Genomic DNA, 25,202 nt, shown 5'->3' with positions numbered 1-25,202 from the left:
GTGGTTAAAATAACGTTTTCGCCGCCGCAAGGCACGGGCTGTATTTACAGCTGCTCGAGTTCCTTCAGTCGCTTGTGCACAGCTGGCACGATGTCTGTCAGCGTTAGTAGCATTCTGTAGCGCATGTTCTTCATGTGTCCGATTTGCACGATATCTTTCAGGGTTAGTTTGTAGCCGTACGCTGCTCATCCGTTTCTTGTGCTCGTTGTGTACGTGTGGTCGCATTAGCAAGTCTACGTTCCGCGTCAGTCATGTGACTTCGTTTCCTACGCATCCTTCCCGCGGCCGCTGCTCTTGTGGCTGCTCGAGGTATTGCTGCGAACACCATACATACGGATAGTATCAAATTATATACAAGGATTAACAGAATATCAGATACAGTATTGCAGTCTGTAAGGTGTTTGTTTTGTTTAACTGCAGGGTCTTTTTGTACAGACTGCTGTGTTTCTGTTTTATATTGAACTATACTGCTTAGTGTTTGAATAGGTCTGTTGTTTTAATATAAACTTTGGAAGTCATTATTAATAGTCCAAAATAACTCCATGTACTGTTTTTGCACATACCTGTGATACAGAAACTGCTAAAGAAAACTTAGCAGCTGCTAAGTAATCCATATGTCTGTCACAGAGTTCTACTAAACAAATTTGGAAGCTTAATTTTTTCACTGAATTAAAGTTTGCAGTTTGCTTGCAACATAAAACTTCAGAAAGCCTAAAGTGAAAATACAGTGAAGAATGTATTTAGAGATAGAGCTTTTTTAACCAAATAACAGAGTGTGAAACTAAAAATGTTTTAGTTAGCCAATAAAATGGGTCATTTTGGTTGACTTCTCTCTACACCCATAATGTCTAACACGGTACAGCACCCCTGTAATTTCTGAAAGAAATTAAAAGCTCAAATATAGCTAAAGAAACGTGGGAACCTCCGTCCAGCAGATGGCGGTAATGGAGTGTTTTCTATCTGGCCATTAACTGGAAGTCGATAAAGTGAGCTCTCAGACTTGGACTGAGGTCAGCGTTATCTCAGGCGCGAACATCGAACTGAACCGAGTGGTCAAATAGTAAACAGCGTCTCATTGGTGAGTCCGTATGGCTTGTCCAAAGAAATGAATCATCCGATAAACTGAATCAAGGTATGTAGTCATAGTAGTTAGAGAGAGAAATAATATAAAGAAGCGGTTGTGGATCTAACTGAGAGAAGTTGCTGTCATCAGAGTAATGTGGGCGTATTTATTCTTTTAAAAGCTATGCACGTGAGCGGAAAGCATAAGGCAACTCCAGTTTTTACGAACCTGAATATTTTCACCACGAGTCTGTTTTACCGTTCACAGACTACTTGGACTATTACGCTGTCGAGACCAAAACCGCAACTTAAAACCGTCCGCGCTCGTTGTCGCCGCCGTCCCTCTTTTAATATTCCTTCAGTCTTTTGTGTGTTTGGATCGCGCAATCTGGACTAATGGTGGCAGCGAATTGATTTTCCCAATTTTTAAAAAGGGCACTATTTTCTGTTTGACCAGTTTTTATCACTTTGTTTCTTTTGCAAGACAGACTTTGAGCCTGTGACCCGGTTGACTTTTTTCTCTGGATTTACCACAGTGTAGTGCCACACAGGTTTTTCCCCAGCTATCATGCTATTAAGTCTATCGCTACCACACTTGACTTTAGGCTAATGTTTAAAATTTTCCTACCAACTGTGTTCGACTTTAATCTGCATTCACAACCATTTTCTTTGGCATGGTGAGTGACCAAAGTTTAACAGTTTGGTTTGAAAGTGTCGTCAGATGTCACATTTATTCCCGTCTCAGATTGCTAAAGAGCTTTGCTTCCGTCGAGTGTAAACACAGCTAGCAGAGTCTAAGGCAGATTTGTTTCAGCAGGTTGGTTTGAAAGACTTGATCAAAGACTTTGTGACTTTTAAAATATACATACAATTATTAGAAGGCAACGAGAAACATTATTTTGCATCTTTTGATCCATGTGTGTTGAGGTAGTGATGGAATAAAAGACGTTTTGTTTTTTGACTTCTCTAGGAAGATTTTCAAAATTGAAAACTATTCTCTCGAATTTCCATACTTTTAGTACAGAGAGTATCAAATCGTATCTAATTTTTGTTGTTTTAGGGCGATTAAAAATAGTTTTAAATAAATGTTTATTTGCATTCTTTCCCGTAAAAATATATGAAAAAATGCATTTTCTCTGCTGCACTATTCACAAGTAAACAATTTGCTTATTGCTTACTGCTATGTAGTCATAAACTTTTATTTAAAATAAACAAAATCAATTCTAAAAATCATATTTAATACAGTTGTGGAGTCTGGCCTGGAGCAATATTTGCATGTTGTTTGTACTGGGATCAGAGCTTTAACTAACCCTTAAAGCACAGTCACCATTATGTCATTAAGACACTCTAGGATTGCTTTGGCATTCTGTTTGTGAATGCTGAAAGAGAAGAGTTTGCTCAGGCATCAATCTAATAGCAGACTCAAACTGGCATTTTCCACCCTTCATTTTTTTTTACTTTATTTTTTTAAATCGTTTAATCAGACACCAAGGCCCTGGTGATCATAAGCTGCCCCACTTCATTATGTTACTACTATTACCATCACAACCACACTTGATAAGAAATACTGATAGAGTATCTTATATATAAACATCTACGCGTGGAAGTGTGTGTGTGTGTGTGTGTGTCTGTCTGTCTGTCTGGCCCGGAAGTGAGAGGTGGAGTCTGGGTAAAGGCTCTGCCTCCGAGGGATACACAAGCAAGGCCAGAATGTCGGAAAAACGAAACCTCCAAAGAAAGAGTCGCTTTCTTAGACGCTAATATAGAAGCGTGGCGAGCACATTGGCAAAATGGTATCCCTTTTACTTTTCCTCCCACCACTAATGCAGAAGCGAGGCGAACACATCGGCAAAACCAAACCTCCAAAGAAAGACAAAGTCGCTTAGCCGCTAATACACAAACCGTGCAAGCAGGTCGGGCAAAATGAATCCTCATAGGAGAGAGACGTCCAGAGTAGTTACTTGTAAATACATGACATCTCTGCATTTCAATTTTTTTTCTGACGATTTCAATAGTTTCTAGGACCAACTAGTAATAAATAATCAATTACATTTATGTAGCACATTTCTCACTACTCAAAGTGCTTTACTTAGACAGCAGGGGAACCACTTCAATCACCACCAATGTGTAGCATCTATAATGTTGGCCATTCTTGCACCAGTATGCTCACCACGCATTAGCTAGTAGGTGGTCAAGGGGGGTATTTAGCCAATTAGATGCAGTTTATGGTTAGGTGTCAAGAATGGGTAAGATAATAATGGACATCACCAATGGGGGGACACCAAGGGATGTCATTGGATTTTTTTATGACCACATAGTCCGGACCTCAGCTATACATCTCATCTAAAGGATGGTGCCATTATTATAACAAAGTGTCTTTGTCACTGCACTGGGTTATTAGGGTACAAACACAGACCACAGGATAAGTGATTCCTGTTGCCTTCAACAACACTTTTTCCAGCAGCAACCCAAGCTTTTCAAATATGGTTTCCCACCCAAGTACTGGCCAGGCCCAGCATGCCTAACGTCAGGTGTATTACCTGTTCTGGAGTGTAGGTGTCATGGCTGGGCACACTTCACTGCACTGCATCTCTGTTTTTTTTTTTTGTTAAGTTGTGCCAAGTGTAAACATTTGCACCACACATCTAACAGATCTTTAGACATAAACTCTCCAATCTTGGACTACAAAACCTTTTCCCCCAATCTTACTAGACAGAGTTTAGACTTTGCTATTGAGTTTCATTTGGTATAGCACATTAGCCAGGTTCAGAGTCTGTGTTGTAATGTGTGGAAACCGTGGCACATGCTTCTCACTTCTGAAAATGTTCTGTTTCTCCCCAAACCAAAACAGGAATCTGCCATTTCCATTAACAACAAGATGTACAAAATGGAGGAAATGTATCGGGCTGCACATCACCCAGTAGAGAAGGAATGTAAATGGGAAGAGGGTTACTGGGAGGAGATGAGTGAAAACAAGGCAGGAAAGGATTTTTCATCACACAATGACCTTCCTTTCATGGCGAAAAGAAGTTTTCATATTAAACAAGAAGACTGTGAATGGGAGTCCGCTTATCTTCAGCAAGGAGATCTCGGCATTAAAAAAGAGGAGGATATTGAATGCTGGCCTGTAGGTGTTAAGGAAGACCCAGATCAGAAGTGTGACAACCATGGTGTACAGAAGCATGAAACTGTAAACGGCATCAAAGAAGAATACCATCTTAAATCAGAGTCGGTCTCTCGGCTTGTTTGCTCAGGTAAAGCGGTATCAGGGACAGACTACACTCTAAATAAACGAAGCTTCCTACTGGATCATTCTGACCTTTCAGAATCATTAAAGCATGACATGAAGATGAGCGAGAGAGCTGCAGGTTCAAGTCATTCTGAAGAAGGTAGGTGCTAAAACAGGCAATCAGTATAAAGTGTGGAGCTCGTGTAGTTTACTTAAAGAGTAGTGCCTCTTTTCTTTTTCCCCCCTTAACTAGGAAACACTGTTCTGTTTTTATTCATAGTTATTTTCCTGTTGGAGTTACTTACAAAAGTAAATCTCTAAATTACAAAAGTCATTTAAAACAGTATCATTTAATATTTTATGTGTTTTACCCCAAGTACAAGTTGCAGTCTTATTAGGAGTTGTCTAAAATAGGCAAGTATCAGGCAGAAATGCAAAAATGAAAAGTCCTTTCACAGTTTCTATTGATTGCTTCACAGAGATTTGGTGTTAAAATGATGAGTGTCCATGTCCATTCCCCTTTTGTCATATAGGATTGGAAAGCTTTTCGGTGATTACCCAAAATTTGTAAAGCAAAACTTGGGATATATTTTTTCTGTTGAATTCACAATTATTGGTAATTCGTAAAATAGGTGATTAGTTCTTATCAGACAATTGCAGAGATCCTGCCTCAACTACTTAATTGGGTTATCAAAAGTGTCTAAGTATCGATACATATCAATTTTAGTATTTTAATGTTACTTTAGTACTTGTTATTCATGGTAACGGTTCTGCACCCTGCATTACGAATGCACTTTTGGTTCTCAATGGCTAGAGTTGCAGCCTGTTTCCACCCACTCACCGGTGTTAATATGGAAACTTAAGGGGTTTTGAGCACCTCAGGATACTGATCGTACAGATACAATACAATACAATACAATACAATACCATACCATACAATACAGTTTATTTTTGTATAGCCCAAAATCACACAGAAAAGTGCCGCAATGGGCTTTAACAGGCCCTGCCTCTTGATAGCCCCCCAGCCTTGACTCTCTAAGAAGACAAGGAAAAACTCCCAACAAAACCTTGTAGGGAAAAATGGAAGAAACCTTGGGAAAGGCAGTTCAAAGAGAGACCCCTCTCTAGGTAGGTTTGGCGTGCAGTGGGTGTCAAAAGAAGGGGGTCAATACAATACACAGAACAGAACAAATTCTCAATACAGCATAAAAATAAAAATGTTATCAGTACGGAGAAGAATTTAACAGTAGATAATATCTCATAATAAGATTTGGATATTTTTGAGTCCTGGAGACCTCATCCATCAAGCTGCCTCCCCCATTTGGCAATTCCACAACTGAAACGGTGTTTGGCCAGCCAATCCAATGAAAGGACCTCTCTTTCCCATGATTCCTGCGATCCTCCATCAGGGATGACTTTACCATAGGCAGGCAAAACAACTTGGCAGGTGGGCCATGGCACCAATTGCCACATTTGAGTACCGAGAAGAGAAACAGAATAGGTAAAGGTTAGTATCCAATTATAACTATCATGTTACTTATGTTTTAGTGCTAATGACTAACAACAGAGATGCAGTCTGTACAGTAAATCAGCAGCTCTAGTCTGGATATGCTAAACTGAAGTAGTGAGTCTTCAGCCAGGATTTGAAAGCTGAGACCGAAGGGGCATCTCTTATAGAAGCAGGAAGACCATTCCACAGTTTAGGGGCCCTGTAACTAAAAGCTTGACCTTCCCACTGTTATTTTATTAATCCTTGAAATCCTAAGCAGACCGACATCTTGATCTTAATGTGCGCTCAGGTTTGTAAGTCATGATAAGTTCAGACAAGTAAGCCGGACCTTGGCCATTTAATGCTTTATATGTTAAAAGGAGGATTTTGAAATCTGCCCTAAACTTAACCGGGAGCCAGTGTAAGGATTTAAGAACTGGAGTTATGTGTTCATATTTTCTTGTTCTTGTAATAATTCTTGCAGCCGTATTTTAGATTAACTGGAGGCTGTATAAGGAACAATTTTAATATCCAGTGAACACCGCATTGCAGTAGTCAATCTTACTAGAAATAAATGCATGAATTAATTTCTCAGAATCCTGTTTATTTAGAAAGCGCCTTAATTTCCTAACATTTTTAAGATGGAAGAAACATGATTTGGACAACTTTGTAATGTGCTTTAAATGACATGCTAGAATCAAAGATAACTCCTAGATTGTGGGCTGATAATGGTGGTACTAGGCAACATCAAGGAATGGGGGGTTGGGGGGATTTTGGGGTCTTCAGACTCATTTGTCACCTGATGGGTTCACCTACTCTGCTTAAAGGATCATGCATGTCAATACAAAGAATTTCAAGGACTTGCCTTATTTCTAAATTACAGAAATGTTAGTAAACCATTGTGTTTGAAGTAGGGGTGTGATAATTTTTTTTGTATAGGTTAAAACATTTCTTTTGGAAACATTTAATTTTTTTGGTACACTGTATTAATCCCTCAGGGGAATTGTCCTTTCACATGACCCTTGGGGGTCAGAGCACAGGATCAGCCAATGTATACATCCATGGAGCAATTTTCAGGTTAAGGGTCTTGCTCAAGTGCCCAACAGAGTAGGATCTGTTCTGGCAGTAATGGGATATGGACTGACAACTTTACAGATTCCAGCGCAGCTCCTTTGCCTCAGAGCCATCACTCCACCCTTAGATGCATTAAGATGGGGTCTGCAATTACTTTTACCTGTGGACCATTTTTATTCTGTGCTGCTTGTTCAGTTGCAACAGTCTTTAGCACAGGGCTCAGTCACTCCTTTGATTTTTAAACTGCTGCCATAGCATGTTTTTATGCTTTATTACGTGTAATTGTAAAATGTTACAGTATTTCAATACATTTACTAAATAATGTAAGATGCTGTAACGTTTCAGTGCTCAGTTGCATAAATAGTAGTGCAACTGCTCTATGTGCTTGTATCCTTCCAACTGTGCTTCAGAGCGCGTGTTTAGTACGTCTGGGCTTTTTTCAGACAATGACTTCATCGAGGAGCACATTGACATGCTAGTCTTTATTACAAAAAAAATTAAAGTTACAAGGACATTGTAGTTTACTTACACAAAAATGCAACGAGCACTGCTTGTATTTATGGAAATCCTTTAAATGTGTTAGTAGTAGTCTGTGTTACTTTTCTGTACAACTGTTTACAAAAAGCCATATAAATGTTCTTTTTACTTGAATGTTTGTTTTAAAGTGTGTGTGTGTGTGTGTGTGTATATATGTATACAGGGAGTGCAGAATTATTAGGCAAGTTGTATTTTTGAGGATTAATTTTAATATGGAACAAACACAGTGCTATCAGTCAATCCAAAATGTTAATAAACCTGAAACCTGATGAGGAAGGGGGGCCATGTCATTATTCCTTCATCTTTAAGGCCTTTACTGGCTGGCCACGCAGTGGAGAACTTCGATGCAAGTGATGGAGCATTGGCCTGCATAAAAATCATGGTCTTTTTCCTGTATCACTGTTTGAAGAAAGTGTCTTCGAAAAACTGGCAGTAGGTTTGGGAGTTGATTTTGAGTTCATCTTCAATGCAAAAAGGTCCAGCTAGCTCATCTTTAAAAATACCAGCTCATACCTGTACCCCACCTCCACGTTGGACTGGAGCTCTGTGCCCATTACTGATCCACAGGTCCATCCATCTGGTCCATCAAGAGTCACTCTCATCTCATCGGTCCATAAAACCTTTGAAAAAAATCTGTCTCCAGATATTTCTTGGCCCAGTTTTGACGTTTCAACCTATGTTTCTTGTTCAGTGGTGGTTGGGTTTCAGCCCTCCTTACCTTGGCCATGTCTTTGAGCACTGAACACCTTGTACTTCTGGGCACTCCAGGTAGGTTGCAGCTCTGGAATATGAAAGTACTGGAGGATAATGGGTTCCTGGTAGCTTCACGTTTGATTCTTCTCAAATCTTTGGCAGCTAATTTGCGTCTTTTGTTCTCAACACGTTTCTTGCGACCCTGTTGACTATTTGCAACAAAATGTTTGATGGTTCTGTGATCACACACCAATATCTTAGCAATTCCAAAAGTGCTGCATCCCTCTGAAAGACTTTTTACAATTTTTGACTTTTCAGAGTCAGTTAAATCTCTTTTTTGGCCCATTTTGCCTGAGGAAAACTAGCTGCCTAATAATTCTGCACACCTTGATATAGGGTGTTGATCTCCTTAGGCCACACCCTCCCTCATTACACAAATACACATCACCTGACGTGCTTAAATCCAATAAGCATTCAAGTTAATACAGCTTGGAGTTGGAATATACGCATTACAAATGATGATATGGTCAAAATACTCACTTGCCTAATAATTGTGCACACAGTGTATATGTATATGTAACATTTCATTGTATTACCTCAATAACAATATTTGTTTTCAGCAGTGTAAACAAGTTACAATATGTATGCATGCTGTGACACTCGGGTGCATTCAGCAAATAAGTTGACTGATATGAAAGCAGGAACATTTCACATTTTTTATTTATTCCATCCAAGGGTCAGTTATTACCTTTTTGCTTGTTAAATGTTCTTGTAACAATGACTAATATTCAGAAGTAATATTGATAATAGAATGCAATTATCTTTTACATAACTATCTGCTTTTTAACAGCTGTTATTATTAATATCTAAATCATGTTACATATCTGCTTTTTAACAGCTGACATTATTTTTATCTAAACTACATTACATACATACTGTATCTGCTTTTTAACAGCTCTTTACAATGAAGTTAAAAATAGAGTTCAAAGAGCTTTCACACACAGCAGATTCTAATTCAAGTGATATGAAAATGGCAATAATTGATATGTGTTAAATTGTCGGTGACTACCTGTCGTTCAATTTTCTTAACCTTTTTGAAAATATACCCACTAGAGTAGAATTAGCAATTGAAACTACAATTAACTAAATACAAAATTACCAATAGAAGGAGAAAATTGCTATCAATATTGCTATACGAAAGGAGAAGAGAAGCTGAAATAAGTTCCCTGTGTAGCTATTAATTTTAGTTAAAGCACAATAATTTATTAAAATTATATAATAAGCAAGAACTTGGAAAGGAACTGATTTGTTGTATAATGGGAAATATGAAAGGTGACAATCCCAGTCTGAAGTTATATAGAAGCAAAAGCGACTGCTCATGTACAGATAAACCACAACACTTGCTCAGTCTGTTGTTTGTTATACCACGGAGCAAACTGTAATCCTGCTCCATCCTTGCTATTAGTGGCCAGCATGGCACGATCTTCTGCCCACTGATCAACTGCTATTCCATTTCCTGGGGAATCTGTAGAATTTGCAGAGTCTCTCAGTCATTCAGTGTTACACATAGATAAAAATTTGAAGAGTGGGGTTTCGAATGACTCATACATGCATGCATGCATGAAAAGCAGGGGTCTGTCCTCCTCGGGACCTCACTCAAGTAGTATATGTATCTTAAATAAAACATTTACCATTGATCAGGGGCTATTTTACATGTAATTGGCAAGGAGATCAGGAGCTTGCTGCGATTGTTCGTATTTATCTGTGACTGAATGATCAGGGGCTGGGTGCCTGAGATTATGGGCCCCTGAAGGCCTCTCAATCTCAATGTCCATTTCTAAACCTGTACTATGTTTTTAAACAGTTAATGCAGTTTCACGTTTCCTGTGTAATTTAATTAGTTCAAAACTATTTAGCTGCAAGTTGATAACATTGGTTCTTTATAATAATAATATGCAGATAACTTGTTCAGTTAATGTAGTCTTGTATATGTTAACATAATTGCTTTCCCGTTCTGTTTCTTTCCCGAGAAGTGTTTAGTGCTCTATTAGTTAACTTATCTAAAATAGCAAGTGAAGGATACAGCTGTGTGAGCTGTTTGCACACCTTGCCTGGCATTTGACTCACTTGCATTGGGCATTCAAGTCTTTGTCAAATAAGACAGAGAGGAAAATATATAAATTCAAGCAATAGTTGTTAAAGGTGAAACTGAAGTTGTAAACTTATACATGAAGTTTCACAGAACTTTACACAAAATTGAAAAATGTTGACTAAACAAAATATCAAATAAGTAAAACAGAAAGAACAAAACCAAAAACAGAATTAATATTACAATACGCAATATTATCTTAAAAAGCAAACAAGGTTAAACAAGTCAGGGCTGAAACTTAAGTTTGAAATGAGTGGCTGTCTGTTACACAATTTCTTGTTAATGTCCTAGTCTGTTTTTTTTAAATATATTCTTACTGTGCATCTTTATCTTATTGCAGATATTGTGGAGAGTGGTGACTTCTTCCAATTTTCATCTCCTCAGACCTCTCTTCAGAAACAGTATGAGGAAAATATGAAGAAACTGACATTTGCATCAGGAACTTTAACATCCTGTTTACAGTGTTCTTCTCTACCAGTTATGAAACTAACATTGATGGACACCTTAAACAGCCAGTAGCAGGGGCAAAATAAAAAATCGCATTACTGTGCTAACTGTGGAAAACAATTCCTTGCCACGATAAAACATAAAATTCACACACACACATTTACATTGAAGAAAAGCTATATTGTTGTTCTCAATGTGGAAAACGTTTCTCAAGGAAAACTCATCTTCAGAGACATATACTAACCCATACTGGAGAGAAGCCTTACTTCTGCTCTGAATGTGGAAAACAATTCTCTGATGTGAGAAACCTTAAGACTCATGAAAGAATTCACACTGGAGAAAAACCATTTTGTTGTTCTTACTGTGGAAAGCAGTTCTTCTACATAAGCAGTCTTCAAACACACAAAACAATGCACACCGGAGAAAAACAATTTTGCTGTTCAGAATGTGGAAAACTATTCTCTACAATCACAAAACTTAAGGTCCACACACGAGTTCACACTGGAGAAAAGCCATACTGCTGTTCTGAATGTGGAAAACAATTCTCACGCCAAAATAATCTTAAAAGACACACACAAACTCACACCAGAGTGAAGCCTTATTGGTGTCCTAAGTGTGGTAAACAATTCTCACAAAAAACGCATCTTCAGAAACACACAAAAGTTCATATTAGACTAAATAAAGAGGTTTGTTTAAGTTTTGACAGTGAATAGTGATCAACGTACATTCTTGAGGTGAAGTTGACCCCTGACAGAAATCATGCTTCTTTGCAAAGTCTAGAAGAAAAAATTTGACGTGATAAATCTTCAGACCCACACAAGAATTCACACTGAAATGAAAATTAATAGATAAGTTCCACTTCTGCCAGACACAGGCTGCTGGCTATGAGGTGCTGGTGGCTTTAGTATTAAACGCTGATAGAGACAACAAAAGAGCCAGACTAATACACTGGAAAATTTGCAAACAGTACAGCCTGCCAACACAAAACAGAGATACTGATACCATAATCCAGACTGCATAACTGAGAACAAGATGTTTACCACTGGGAACACACCAATTTCAAGGCAATACCAGAAAATTGGACATTGCTATTGAAGAAAATCATTCTGAGAAATCCTGATTGATTTCAGTTTCAAGTTACTACTAGGCAGTAAGAATGGAGAGACAAAAAATGAAGTACTTAAAAGTACAGTCCGTGGAATGCCCGATGTGGGACCAAATAACTGAAATTGTGCAAATGGTGCTGGGATCCACTGAACTAATTAAATTGAATTTCCAGGCCTATTTTAATTTCCTACCAATATTCATAACCTCATACTCTTACAAAAAAGATGCTTTATTAAAAACCATGTTAAGTGCCATGCCGAACTCCTAGTAGAAATCTACAAGAATGACTTTTACAGCAGAATGACATTCCATCAACAATGATGAGTGAGGTTTACTCTGATTTTTCTAGTAAGAACAAAAAAATGAATTTGGAGAAACAGAACGGTCAATTAAAAGGACCTTCCTGGCCCATCTTGACCAATTATCACCTTCCTGTATGAAGTTTAAAAAGAGGCTTTCTGAACAATGAAAGTGCTATATGAGTCCTCGCCACTAATTTACAAGAAAAATCTGTAGCACCAGTACCACACCATGGTACGAGTAAAGAGTGAGGCTCACTCCTTTGGTCAACACATCATTTTGGAAAAATGAACCCTACGAGAAACCATATTGCTGTACTTCTTGTGGAGAATAATTACCTCTGCAGTATCTAAAAATCAATTAACTGGGAAAAGTAGTTTGTTTTAATGAGGCTGGAATGCTCAAAATGCATTTGTTTTCTCAAACTTGCATGGTTAATGTTCTTTTACTGCTTGTTCACTTTGTTGCTGATTACATGCAATATGTACAGTTTTGTGGTAATTGTCTGTATGCTGTTATTAAAGGACAATTTCAAACTGCTTAAGGAAGCACCTTGCTGACATTAAGGATATATACTAAGTGAACAGTATAAAAGGCTCAGAGGCATTGCAAGTCCAGAATTTTAAGGAATGCTGCTGTTTTGCTGTGCAGAAGTAAGATGTGGTTTAAATCAAATGTAGTTGCCACAAAATGCAGTTTATGGTTTTACACACGTGTTTTTGGTTTTACAATTTCCGTTTCCAAATGCACGGTTACATGAACTGCTTGTTATGTGATTTTTGGAAGTGCTGCATCCGAGTTCAAAATAACACAAATACATCTTGCTATCCACTTCTGGTGTGGCTTTGGAAGGGTCTTGCTTTTCCTGAGTCAAGGTTGCAGAAAGATAAGAGTTGTTTTAAATTTATTAGCTCAGAAAAATGGGATAGAGATACTAGTGTTATGATCTCTTTCATGTATTCATTGGATATTTCTGATTGATCGAGAGATGTTTTATTTTGTAAATCAATGTATAGAACCCAAGGATTATGATTTTTATAATAATTAGTTTTTGTGTTTAGTGTAAATTGAGAAAATTCAAGATTTTTCCCTTCATGTTATGTTTCCTTTGACTTCCTGGTTTTTTGATCATTTTGCTCTCGGCTCTGACTGGTGATTTTTGACTATGTTTCCAGTTTGTTTGAAGGATGGGTGTGACTTTCACTTCCAGTGTTAGCTTGATTTTTGATTCTCTGTATCTCCTGCTCCTCTGTATATTAGAACAAAAAAAGAAAAATGTTTCTGTCTCACTTTGAACTAGTATGGTAAATTTGCATAAAGTCATGTCAAGAGAAAAGTTTCTGAGGGATGGTTGCTGTCACTGAGAATGCGGAAAGCTGCTGCAGAGACTTCAAGTAACAATACGATTAGTGGAATCGACATGCACATTAAATGTGTTGCTCTACTTTGCTTTTAAAACTACAGGATGGTCCAACTTGTACGGTTTTGATTGCAACATTCTACTTTGCTTCTGGTGCTGGCTATTTGATAAAAAATATTAAAAGATTAAAACTTGTCAAGCCCGTTTTCCCTGCTTTGCTTGTTTTTATCACTGTTGCATAGGGTTCAGCCAGATCAGTCAAGGTTAAGGGGGAGAGAACACAAACTTAAAAATTACAGCCGGCTACAGTGGAACACCTGAGTGAATAGAAACTGCAAACTGTGTTTTTCTAAAGGCTGATAAGTGTAAGGTGGACAAAGAGTGGGGTGACATACAGTATACATAACCGTGAGCCCCCATGAAAAGAATGTGCATTTAATAAAAGATGATTTATGTTTTAAGGAAAGTTGTTGCTGTTGAAGTATTGAAGCACTAACCTTCATTTTAGTATCAATCAGTATAAATTATACTTGTTATCAGCTGACTCTGTAACAGCAGGCACAATGACCTTTGAGGTGACAGTTGATAAAGAACTGCATAGGCAAATAATATTAGATCCTGCAAACCTGCATGTTGAATGAGTAGTGGATTTTGATAGAATCGTGCCACTGTATGATGGTTTAAAAAAAAAGGCAAAGTGCTCTAATGAAACATTAGGCATGCAGAATTATAAATAAATCCTTAATTCTGTGAGCTAAATTTTTGAGCCCTGTTGTTTTTCTTCCACAGATTTCATGGGGCGCTCATTTGGGATGCTGAGGAGTTCTCTCCAGTGTCAACAACCATCCAAGTGGTCACACTGAAGGTAATCTGGTTTTATTTGTAAATACATGGATGACATTTGACTCAGGATGGCCCTCCACCAGAATTGTTGAGGTATAAGGCTTTGGCTAATTTGCTCACAGAATGTGTATACAAACCTCAGGGGTTTCTGGTCTGGAGCCTGATTCCCCAGCTGGAGAAATGTCTAGGAAATGTGGCCTAGAGATCAATGGCAGACATAAGAATTGGAATGTTGTAACTGAAGCAGGAGAAAAGAATTTATGTTGGCCTCTAAAAGGGGCATATGATTTAAAACACTTTGTCATCAGCTGGGATGGCTCATGGTTCATTACTTGGCTGTGAGACCATTTTAACGGGTGAACGGGGGAGACTAATCACATGAACTATTGGACCACCTGCCAGCCCCGATACAGTAGGTAGCAGTCTTCATGTACTCTAGTGCCTGCGTGAAAACCCACAGGGCAGGCTTGGAATTGCAGTCCCATGAGACAGCCTGTTTGTGGTTCTTGGATGCCACCTGGGCGAGCTGAAAGAACAGACTGCCCCCACTTTAAAGATCTTCCGTCTAACCCGGAAGTGCTTCCTTGGTGCGCTGTGGCAGCACTGAAAGTACTCCCGGGTCTGGCATTAAAGAAGCAGAGTTTTCTGTATGGGTAGCCAGATTCGGGAAGAGAGTGGATGAGACTGCATGGGAGGTATGGAAGATTAGAAGATTTGTATTAGTGGAAGGATATACAAAGATTGTGTATAATATCTTTTGTGGAAAGGATTTGGAGGTACTGTAAAATAAAAAAAATTCTGTTTGAGCCTATGACTGTGTTGTGTAGTTACTACGCCCTCTACTGTTCACATCATTAAGTGCCTTCAGGAATGGTTTCAAGCTTTATTATTCAAAGCATTATACAGTAATCCCTCGCTATATCGCGCTTCGACTTTCGCGGCTTCATTCTATCACGGATTTTAAATGTAAGCACATCTAAATATATATCATGGATTTTTCACTGGTTCGCCGCTTTCTGCGGATAATGGGTATTTTAATTTATGGTACATGCTTCCTTAGTTTGTTTGCCCAGTTGATTTCATACAAGGGACGCTATTGGCTGATGGCTTAGAAGCTACCCCATCAGAGCATGTATTACATATTAACTAAAACTCCTCAATGATATAAGATATGCTTCCCGCGGTGCTTGATTGTTTGCTTCTCTCTATCTTTCTCACTCTCTCTACCTAATGGGGGGGGTGTGAGCAGAGGAGCTGTTTGCACAGAGGACACGGAGGCTCCTCTACAAAATGCCGCTTTATCGCAGTGCTTCAGTATACTTAAAAGCACGTATTGATTTTTTGATTGTTTGCTTTTTTTAGCGAGCGCTCTCTCTGACATTCTCTGCTCCTGACGGGGCTCTTTTGAAGATGAGATATGTTTGCATTCTTTTAATTGTGAGAAAGAACTGTCATCTCTGTCTTGTCATGGAGCACAGTTTAAACGTTTGACTAAAGGGTGTTATTTCATGTCTAGAGGGCTTTAATAATGTTAACAGGGTGGGAGAGTTTATAAGGGCTTAAAATATATAAAAATAACCATACAAACATATGGTTTCTACTTCGCGGATTTTGACGTATCACGGGGGGGTCTGAAACGCAACCCTCGCGATCGAGGAGGGATTACTGTATTGTATTGAGGATTACTTGTGTTTTGTTCTGTGTATTTACCCCCTTCTTTTTGACACCTACTGCGTGCCCAGCCTACCTGGAAAGGGGTCTCTCTTTGAACTGCCTTTCCCAAGGTTTCCTCCATTTTTTTCCCTACAGGGGTTTTTTTGGGAGTTTTTCCTTGTTTTCTTAGAGAGTCCAGGCTGGGGGGCTGTCAAAAGGCAGAGCCCATTAAAGCCCATTGTGGCACTTGTGTGATTTTGGGCTATATAAAAATAAACAGTATTGTATAAGCTCAGAAGTTAGTAAAAGACCCAATTACGGACAGTATATTTTCTAATTGGCGCTCTGAAAGTCGGAGGAAAGACCGGTTATCTAAAATAAAGAAAGAAGCAGAACAAAGTTCAAAGGCAATGACATGACTGGAAGGTAAAATGAATAAATCACTAGTAACAAGGATTAAAGATAAGAGCGTCAGTTCAGATGATAAAGTCGTCCATCCTAGGTTGTATCTGGACTTGTGTGAAATTCTGCCTGCAAAACTACCCCCTTTTTGTGAATATTTCAAAACCCCCTAAAGTAATGACTCCTCCTATATCTTTTTCCATCCATCCATCCATTTTCTAACCCGCTGAATCCGAATACAGGGTCACGGGGGTCTGCTGGAGCCAATCCCAGCCAACACAGGGCACAAGGCAGGAACCAATCCTGGGCAGGGTGCCAACCCACCTCAGGACACACACAAACACACCCACACACCAAGCACACACTAGGGCCAATTTAGAATCGCCAATCCACCTAACCTGCATGTCTTGGGATTGTGGGAGGAAACCCACGCAGACACGGGGAGAACATGCAAACTCCACGCAGGGAGGACCCGGGAAGCGAACCCAGGTCTCCTAACTGCGAGGCAGCAGCGCTATCACTGCGCCACCGTGCCGCCTATATCTTTTTCTCCCGTCCAATTTACTTCAGCCCCTGAGTTTAGGAAATCAATTTCAAGCCTTGGTTAAGGATATGGGAATATAAATTTAGGACAAAGTCCTTGTCTTGCCCCGTTTAATAGAATTCCAGGCATAAGTTATGGAAATATAAATCTAGGTTCAAGTTCTTTATGGAAGTCAAGTCCTCATCATACAAGGCATGGTGCAGTGTATAATAAAGAGGGGTTTTGTGTGGAAAATGAATACTCTGGGAACGGTGATGATGATCCATTCAGTGGCTGTTTTGTTCCTCAGCAGGAAGCAGATTTGCCAGGAGAAGCTGCACAACATGAATAGTGTAATGACGAGAGACCTTATAAAGATAGTGTCATTCAGATTCAAACCCCCTTATATAGCCTTTTTCTAATTGCAGTCAAACTAAATCAAGACTCAAGGGAATGCATTGTTCAACAATAGCACAACCCTAGCATAAGGAATAGAATTGCAAAAAGTCAATACATTCATAAGATATCAAGTGAAAATGATGACTGGAATTTTCATATCCCAAAAGGAAAAAAAAATAAATGTATACACACTTACATTCACTTTTTTATATTTAGTTAGTGGTGTTCTGTATTGCCTATTTTAAAACATACTGTCTGTATATGCTTGTTATTTTGCACTAGTCTTGATGTTAAATAAGTGCATGTCAATACTGTGGTTGTCTTTTGTAATTATACTATACTTTTGTTGGACAATATTCCCATATATCTTGATTTAGTTTGACAGCAAAACAGAAAATTTATTTTTCTTACCTTATTCCTCTCGGCCCTTTCTTATGTACATCTTAGCAACCTGCTTCACTATAGTTAATTTGATTTTTGCAGGTTTTGCTGTATGTAGGTGGTATTAACAATCTTTAAATGTGCTGACTTTGTGGGTGGAGCCCCAGGAGGCAGGGCTACCCTGTCTTCACTGCAGCTGGGTCCTCCCTCTTCTTTTACATTTGGTCAGAGACAGAGGAAGAGAAGTGGGTCATTGAGAGTTATTTGGAGATGTAAAAAAGGCTACTGTGCCTTTAAGGCGCTGAAGCATGATCACGTGAAAACCGTGGAGTGTGCAGTGAGCATGTACATTTGTGAGATGTACCTCGTGAAAGCCGGAACTACTGGAGCCACTAGAGAAAGTTTGTTTGTGTGTTGTTGACCAAATGTAAGTTCTTATGTACATATTTAGAAGTTAAATGTTAAGTTAGAGAGAAAACTGTTCTGAATTAGTAGTTAGGTTAATATTTTACGTTACCACATTGAAATTGTAATTGCAAACACCTTACGTTGAAAGTGTGAAGCTATAGTGCCACCTATTGGACATTTGTGTATAGCATAGTGAGATAACATGTATATATGTACTAAATGTCTTATTTTATTGTTTGCCTGTTAGAACCACACATACACCTACTCACCTACCTGTACAGTTGTTCTACTTCATGTGAAATTTTGGTATTTCAACATTAAAGCGATGTTCCTGAAATGGTTGGATTAGTTCCTGTGTTCTAACTGACACACCACAGCGACTACAGCGTATTGCAAGTCTGCCTTTCTTCACAATAGGAGATGTTGTGAGTATTGTTGTATCTTTTGAATCTTTCTGGTTTTCTGGATTATTCACATGTGTTCCAGTACAGTTCCATATTTTCAAAGTATTACATGCTTTTCCTGGTACACCTCGCATACAGGTCAAATCTGTGCAATCTTTTTTCTGATTGTAGATTAATGCACTGTTTTGTCTTGGTAGAGTAATAAATTGCTCTACTTTCCACTATTTTATTATTAATAAATAGCCTTTGTCAGAATGCCTCAAATCTCCCAGACTTACCACTTTTTATAAGGTATTGTACCATATAACTTCTCCCCACCATCCCTTCTACATTTATAACCTCAGGCAATTAGGTGTAGTAAAAGTCAAGCAGGAGTTAAGTTACAACTAGAACAATGTATTATTGATAATATTCATAAATACTAACAATATGCAAAGTACATTTGAATATTGGTAACTGTACAACCTGATAAATGGTGATGTGCACACAGACTTGTTAGTTACTTAATATATCACTAAGTTAAGGCATCATTTGTAGTCAGCTTTCTTCTGAACAGGCTGCATGCCAGTCTCAATATGGCTGCCAAGCTGTGCTCTTCATTGTGTTGTCGTTTTCAGTTCATGGTGTGAGATGGTCTTTCATCAGTTTGGTAAGAGAGAGAGAGGGTGAGGCAAATTTATATGTTTTCTGTCCAACCCCTAGAGCCAATAGGGGTACTTAAAAGCTTTTGATACAAGCCAGTTCCAAACAGCCATACTTCAGACCAATGGGGGGATAGAGCACCTTTATACCTGCCCTCCAAACCATATGTTAAGGTAAAGCTTGGCAGTTAGGTAGCCTGGCATTCCTGTGGGGGTTGAGAGACACTTACCAAACGTGTTTTAGTCACTTCCCCCACCCAACTCTGTTGTAAAATTACAAAGAGACTCAGTCCTAAAGCGGGGAAGAGGTTCTTAAACCATCCAACCATTGCTGTTATCAATAATGTAACATTAATATTACATTGCTTTGTCTAAGTTACAAATAAAGACATACAAAATATTTATCAACTTGTATGCAAAATTTCATATCACAACATGCACATTGACAGATTACTTGCAGATACTACAATGAATTGCCTCCTCTAAATTATTTTCGTTAGAATAGAATGTTTGATTTCAAATAAGTTGTCATTTTGTTTTTTTAATTCCTTGCCAGACTCCGGCATCTACAAACTTCTTTCTGAGGGTTTTACAGACCTCTTTAGATCTTGGCATGATGACACCACACATGTCAATAGCTCACCAGACCCTAGAGATGTTTGGTTTAAATAAGAAAGCTTCCACCTGCATACTTTCTGAGGAGATTTTAATCATTGGTGCCTAATCTGGAATACCTCATTCTAATTTTATGGATTTGAAGTGGTGATAAATGTAGAGGTGTGCTTACTTTTTCCTTGTGACAAATTTGCATTTTTACTACATTTAGATTATGAGAGTGATTACACCATGTTCGTTTGACTTGTCATTTCTTCAAGTATGCTGTTTGTATCTGTAGATGAAGATCTGATGTTTGCCTGTTCAAATATGTTGACAAAGTCAACAGTTTCCATGGGGTGTACTTAATTTTTCACATGACATCATAATGTAAGTCTCTATAGGCGAGTCTGGTGATAAGGTCAGGTGGTTAGGAGGACAGGAAAAACAAAAAAACTCCAGTTAAGCTGGAGGAAAACAAAGTCTGCAGGGGTTCCAAACCCAAAAGACCACTGTCATGGAGGGGTGAGACACCCTCTCTTCAAAGATGTTTCAGCAAAGACAGCAGAATCAAGCTTTTTTGTGTGTAGAACACACAGTCTCAGTTCAAATAAAGCAAGCACCCAGTGATGGGCAAACCTTGCTTTTATTAGAGTTCTTATGAAGAATTTATCTGACTCCCAATATTCCATTCCCTCAATCCTTCCTCCTACTGTTTCCACCAATCATTTTCCCAGCTCAATGGGCTTAACGCTCATTCTATTCATCATGCTCGCTTGACAGGCCCTGTCTCTACTTAGTACTTGCCTAGTTTTCACCACCATTATTTCTGCCTGAAAGTTTACCTTCACCACCTGGAAGAGGGGTTGTTTACCTTTTAGTCCCTCTTTGCATACCTAACCTATTTACCTATAAAATATTGTTGATTTCTACCTTGCTCAGAAGAATAAAAATATGTAGGCATAAGCCTTTAAAGTTTAACCCTTACAATACTTGTCTTATGTACTTCAGATTCCCTTTAAATACATACAGATTATCAATTCTATCAATATATTTTTTTATACCACCCAACCTAACAGCCTTCTAACTAACATAAATGTGCTTAAGTCATTTGTCACTGTTTCTAATTTTCATCAGAGAGGATGCAATGCAGTTGGTGTTGTGGGCTACTGGGTCATCCGCCTTCATTCCGCTTACCGCCCTATAGTTAGTTGGATTTGTCCGACCACTCTTTGTATACAATACTTTTAGTATGTGCCAAATGTGGTCTAATTTAACCCCAAATTGTACATCATGTGCACCTCATTTTAACTAGGAGTACCTAATTGTGAGTGATGTCCTCAGGTACCTGCCTGTTTCAGTCACATGATCTGGCATTGTCTCCTGCTTAGACCTGATTAGTTTAAACTCTTTTCCTATTTATCAGATGGGTTTTGATTCTCAATGATCTCTGCCCCATTATCAGCTCTAACCACTTGGGGTCTGTTAGCACACGGGAGATAATCCAGACCCACTTATCAAAATTCAATGGTAAAAGGAGGCCCTATTTTTTTTAGACTTGAGAAATATTCACTTCTCAAAAGAAATTTTTTTTTGTTTTTTTTTTTGTCTGGCAAAAGTTTATAAATGTGATCTTCCAATCACTGAGCATTCTAACCTTTCAGACATTGCCATTTTCTGTGAGTGATTACTTTATGCCAGATTTTTCTTTTTCTTTGGTCTCTTGGAGGGTTAGGGGAAAGGTGTATCTAAGTAAGATATGATGATGTGTGGCTTATTGATTTGTAATGTATGCATTGTAATGAATTCTTCAATTAAAAACCAGTAATGGCGCACTGCATGGTAACGTGCAGTGAATACACTTTACTTATAGTTTTCATACTGTTTGTCTGTACATTTAGCATTTGTTTGCTCAGAGGTTGATGCACTTGCGGCTTCCTGAACATATCATCTTTTCTCCACCCTAGCGGCCCGCTTCTTCTCTTGTTTTGTTGGCATCTTTTCGTGTTAAAACTGATTAGGTCAGTGTTAGTGTTGCAATTAGTACGTTTTCCTTAATTTTTCACTTAAGCTCGCACTTGAATCTTCAATCTGCCTCAAGAATGATTAAAGAGATGAAGAGGTAGGGGAAGTGGCGCCGAAGGTGATAGGGATGAGAACGTCACTCGTATACATGCGCCAAATGGCTGCCCTGCTGGCTGCTGCCGAGAGTTGATTCTACAATAAACTAAAAATAAAAAGAGGAATAACCTTGAAGGTCAATCATCACCCCGAAAACGGATAGTAGACGTCACGTGCTATATGTGTACCAAAGTTCAGGTCAATAGGTCAAACTGTTTGCAATCTACAGGTGATTTAAAATCCTGGACAGACAAATGGAAAGCCACAGTAGCTTATCTATACTAATAAAAGGCAAAGCCCTCACTGACTGACTCACTGACTCATCACTAATTCTCCAACTTCCCATATAGGTAGAAGGCTGAAATTTGGCAGGCTCATTCCTTACAGCTTCCTTACAAAAGTTGGGCAGGTTTCATTTCGAAATTCTACGTGTAATGGTCATAACTGGAAGCTTTTTTCTGCATATACCGTAATGGAGTTAAGCTCGAAAGCCGTGGGGGGGGGCGGAGTTTCATGTGACATCATCACGCCTCACACGTAATCACACAGTACGTAGAAAACCAGGAAGAGCTCCAAAAACCGCTGAAGAAAATATACATTATATAATTAAGAAGGCAGCGAAACAATTAGAAGCGAGCGAGTGACATATAAAACCATATTCAGCAGCTCACGTGAACTGATGCAGTGCGCAGACAAAAAGCAACAGTTCCAAAGAGTGCTGAACAAAAACCGAATTACACTGCTACGCACAAATAGACAAACCACACGCCGTGGCACAATAGTAGAGGCTTCGCCTCTAGCACCCGCGTCCGAGGTTCGATTCCTGAGAGGGGATGCACTGAGTATGTACATGCGCTTTCCGATTTATTTTAGCCTCGCATCCCCTTGGTTTGAGACGTATGAAAAAATATGCGGTTAACGCAGAAAGACAGATCACTAGTTGAAGCTTTATGAATAATGGATACTTTATTCGCGATCAATGTTTTGTTTTTGGTAAAGCCATACTCCGTGTAATCCTCCTTCCATTTTATAATTTTTCAGCCACTAGCCATGATTAAATGAACGGTAAAAAAGTAAGAGCGAAGTTCTATTTAGTCGCCAGAAATATCTTTGTTAGGAATGGAAGTTGAATTTAGTCTTTAAATTTCTATGGTAAAGAAAAAGTTATGCAATGATGACTAAATTTAACTATATAAAGTCAAAACTTTTATATATAAAGTCAAAACTTGATTATATAAAGTCACTGTCAAAATAAATAAAGTCAAAACCTGAATATATAAAGTCAGCGTTGGTATATATAAAGTCAGCGTTGGTATATATAAAGTCAAAACTTGAATATATAAAGTCATTCCCAAATATATAAATTCAAAACCTGAGTGTATAAAGACGCCGTTGGAATATTTCTGAATATATAAAGTAAGTGCTGGAATATAAGTCAAAACTTAAATATATAAAGTCAGCGTCGAATTAATAAAGTCAGCGTTGGAATAAATAAAGTCAAATCTTGAATGTATAAAGTCAGCGTCGGAATATACAAAGTCAGCGCTGGAATATCCATTCATTTCCCAACCCGTTGAATCCGACCACAGGGTCACGGGGGGGTCTGCTGGAGCCAACACTGAGCGCAGGGCTGGAAACAAGTCCCGGGCAGGGCATATGCATCATTTTAAAAACATTAACCAACCAGTTTTTTTTTAATTTATTTTTCTGAATACGTTTTTGTTAACTTAGTTTAGCTCAGAGTCGTTTCAATCAATAGATTTTGACTTTCACTTTATATATTCAGGAGTGAGTTTATATACTCCGATGTTGACTTTATATAATCAGGAATGACTTTATAAATTCTGACTCTAACTTTATATATTCAGGTTTTGACTTTATATATTCCATCGATGACTTTATATATTCAACTTTTGAGCCCTCACTCACTCACTCATCATTAATTCTCCAACTTCCCGTGTAGGTAGAAGGCTGAAATTTGGCAGGCTTATTCCTTACAGCTTACTTACAAAGGTTAAGCAGGTTTCCTTTCAAAATTCTACACGTAGCGGTCATAACGGTCGACAGTGTTCGCCATGTTGAACTTTCTTATTTGTGGCCCCATCTTCACGGAATTTGGTAGGCGGCTTTCCTGCGCTAACCGACACCGATGTACGTAATTATTTCGATGGTATGACGCCAATGTCGGCCGCCATATTGAACTTTACAACGTCACTAATTTTCCAGCTTCCGTGTAGGTAGAAGGCTGACCCCATCTTCACGAAATGTGGTAGGTGGCTTCCCTGCGCTAACCAAAACCGATGTACAAACTTATTTCGGTGGTATGACGCCACTGTCGGCCGCCATATTGAACTTTCCAACGACACTAATTCTCCAACTTCCTGTGTAGGCAGAAGGCTGAAATTTGGTACTTATTTCGGTGGTATGATGCCACTGTCGGCCGCCATATTAAACTTTTCAACGGTCTTTGTTACTTATGGGCCCATCTTCAAGAAATTTGGTACGCGGGTTCCCAACGCTAACTGAATCCTACTTACGTACATATATACGTCCATAGCCTGCAGCTCGGTCACCGTGTGAGGCGGCGTTGGGTCCCCAATCCCAACGCCTACCACGTTGTTGGCTGCCTGCCTATATAAGGCCGTCCGTCGCTCCGGTCTCTACATTCCCTTCCCTTCGCCAGGGGGATTCACCTCTCCCTGCTGATAACTACAGGCTTTTTATTTAATCCACGGCGTCTCCGATGTTTTATTGTTCGTTTATTATGATTATAGTTATTGTGTAGGTATTTTAGACTTACTTTACATTGTTCAGGTACCCATTTCCTTTATCATTCCAGCCGTACCCCCATTAACATGTCTATCGAGGTGATCAACATCGATCAAAGAACTGTCACTTACCAAGTGGTTTACATGCCCGGAGATGGCACCTACCTTTTCCATTCTCTTTGTTACATATTGCACGGCCGTATCAGGCTCACTCTTGATATCCGGAGGAACATTGTGTCTTATGTATTGAATGACTGGGACAGGTTCAAGGTGTGGACTGATGACGGTACAGGAGATAATTATACTACACAGGAGCACTATAAGAGTGAAATGCTTAAGCCCTTCACCTATGCATCTGCATGTGAGTTGATGGCTGCCGGTGAATTGTTCGATTGTCGCTTTCAAGTGTACCGAAATAGCCAAATATTTTACACCTTTCGACAACCGCTAATGCCTCTTAAATATCTTTGATTGACAGGTGACGATTTCAGTAGTGGACACTTTGATGTTTATGAATGTTTAAACTCTCAAAAGCTGGATGTGAAGTTATCGATGAAACTGGTTGTATACTTACAACGCTTGACAGATGCCAAATTTCTCTTCAACACAAGTCCTACA

General features: G+C 38.8%; 1 protein-coding gene across 2 annotated transcripts; it reads left to right on the top strand.

Moving 5' to 3' along the window:
* Positions 1 to 986: 986 nt before the first annotated feature.
* On the top strand, positions 987 to 13,654 carry LOC120534396. Of its 2 annotated transcripts, none has more exons than XM_039761949.1 (3): positions 987 to 1,078; positions 3,914 to 4,451; positions 10,574 to 13,654. In XM_039761949.1, exons 2-3 carry the CDS (start codon positions 3,941 to 3,943, stop codon positions 10,750 to 10,752), a joined length of 690 nt encoding a protein of 229 aa, XP_039617883.1. In that variant the 5' UTR covers positions 987 to 1,078; positions 3,914 to 3,940; the 3' UTR covers positions 10,753 to 13,654. The 2 variants fall into 2 exon arrangements, with proteins under 2 accessions (XP_039617883.1, XP_039617882.1); XM_039761948.1 differs by having other exon boundaries at positions 987 to 1,132.
* The last annotated feature ends 11,548 nt before the right edge of the window (positions 13,655 to 25,202 follow it).

Source organism: Polypterus senegalus, chromosome 8 (genome assembly GCF_016835505.1).
Source record: "Polypterus senegalus isolate Bchr_013 chromosome 8, ASM1683550v1, whole genome shotgun sequence".
Classification (NCBI taxonomy): Eukaryota; Metazoa; Chordata; class Cladistia; order Polypteriformes; family Polypteridae; genus Polypterus; species Polypterus senegalus.
The sequence above is the reverse complement of the archived record's forward strand: the minus strand, read 5'-3'. Positions and strand labels throughout refer to the sequence as shown.

Coding starts and splice junctions, on each gene's coding strand:
- LOC120534396 (XM_039761949.1), top strand. CDS start 3,941: ATGTACAAAATGGAGGAAATGTATCGGGCTGCACATCACCCAGTAGAG. Junction 4,452..10,573: donor TTCAAGTCATTCTGAAGAAG/GTAGGTGCTAAA, acceptor ATCTTATTGCAG/ATATTGTGGAGAGTGGTGAC.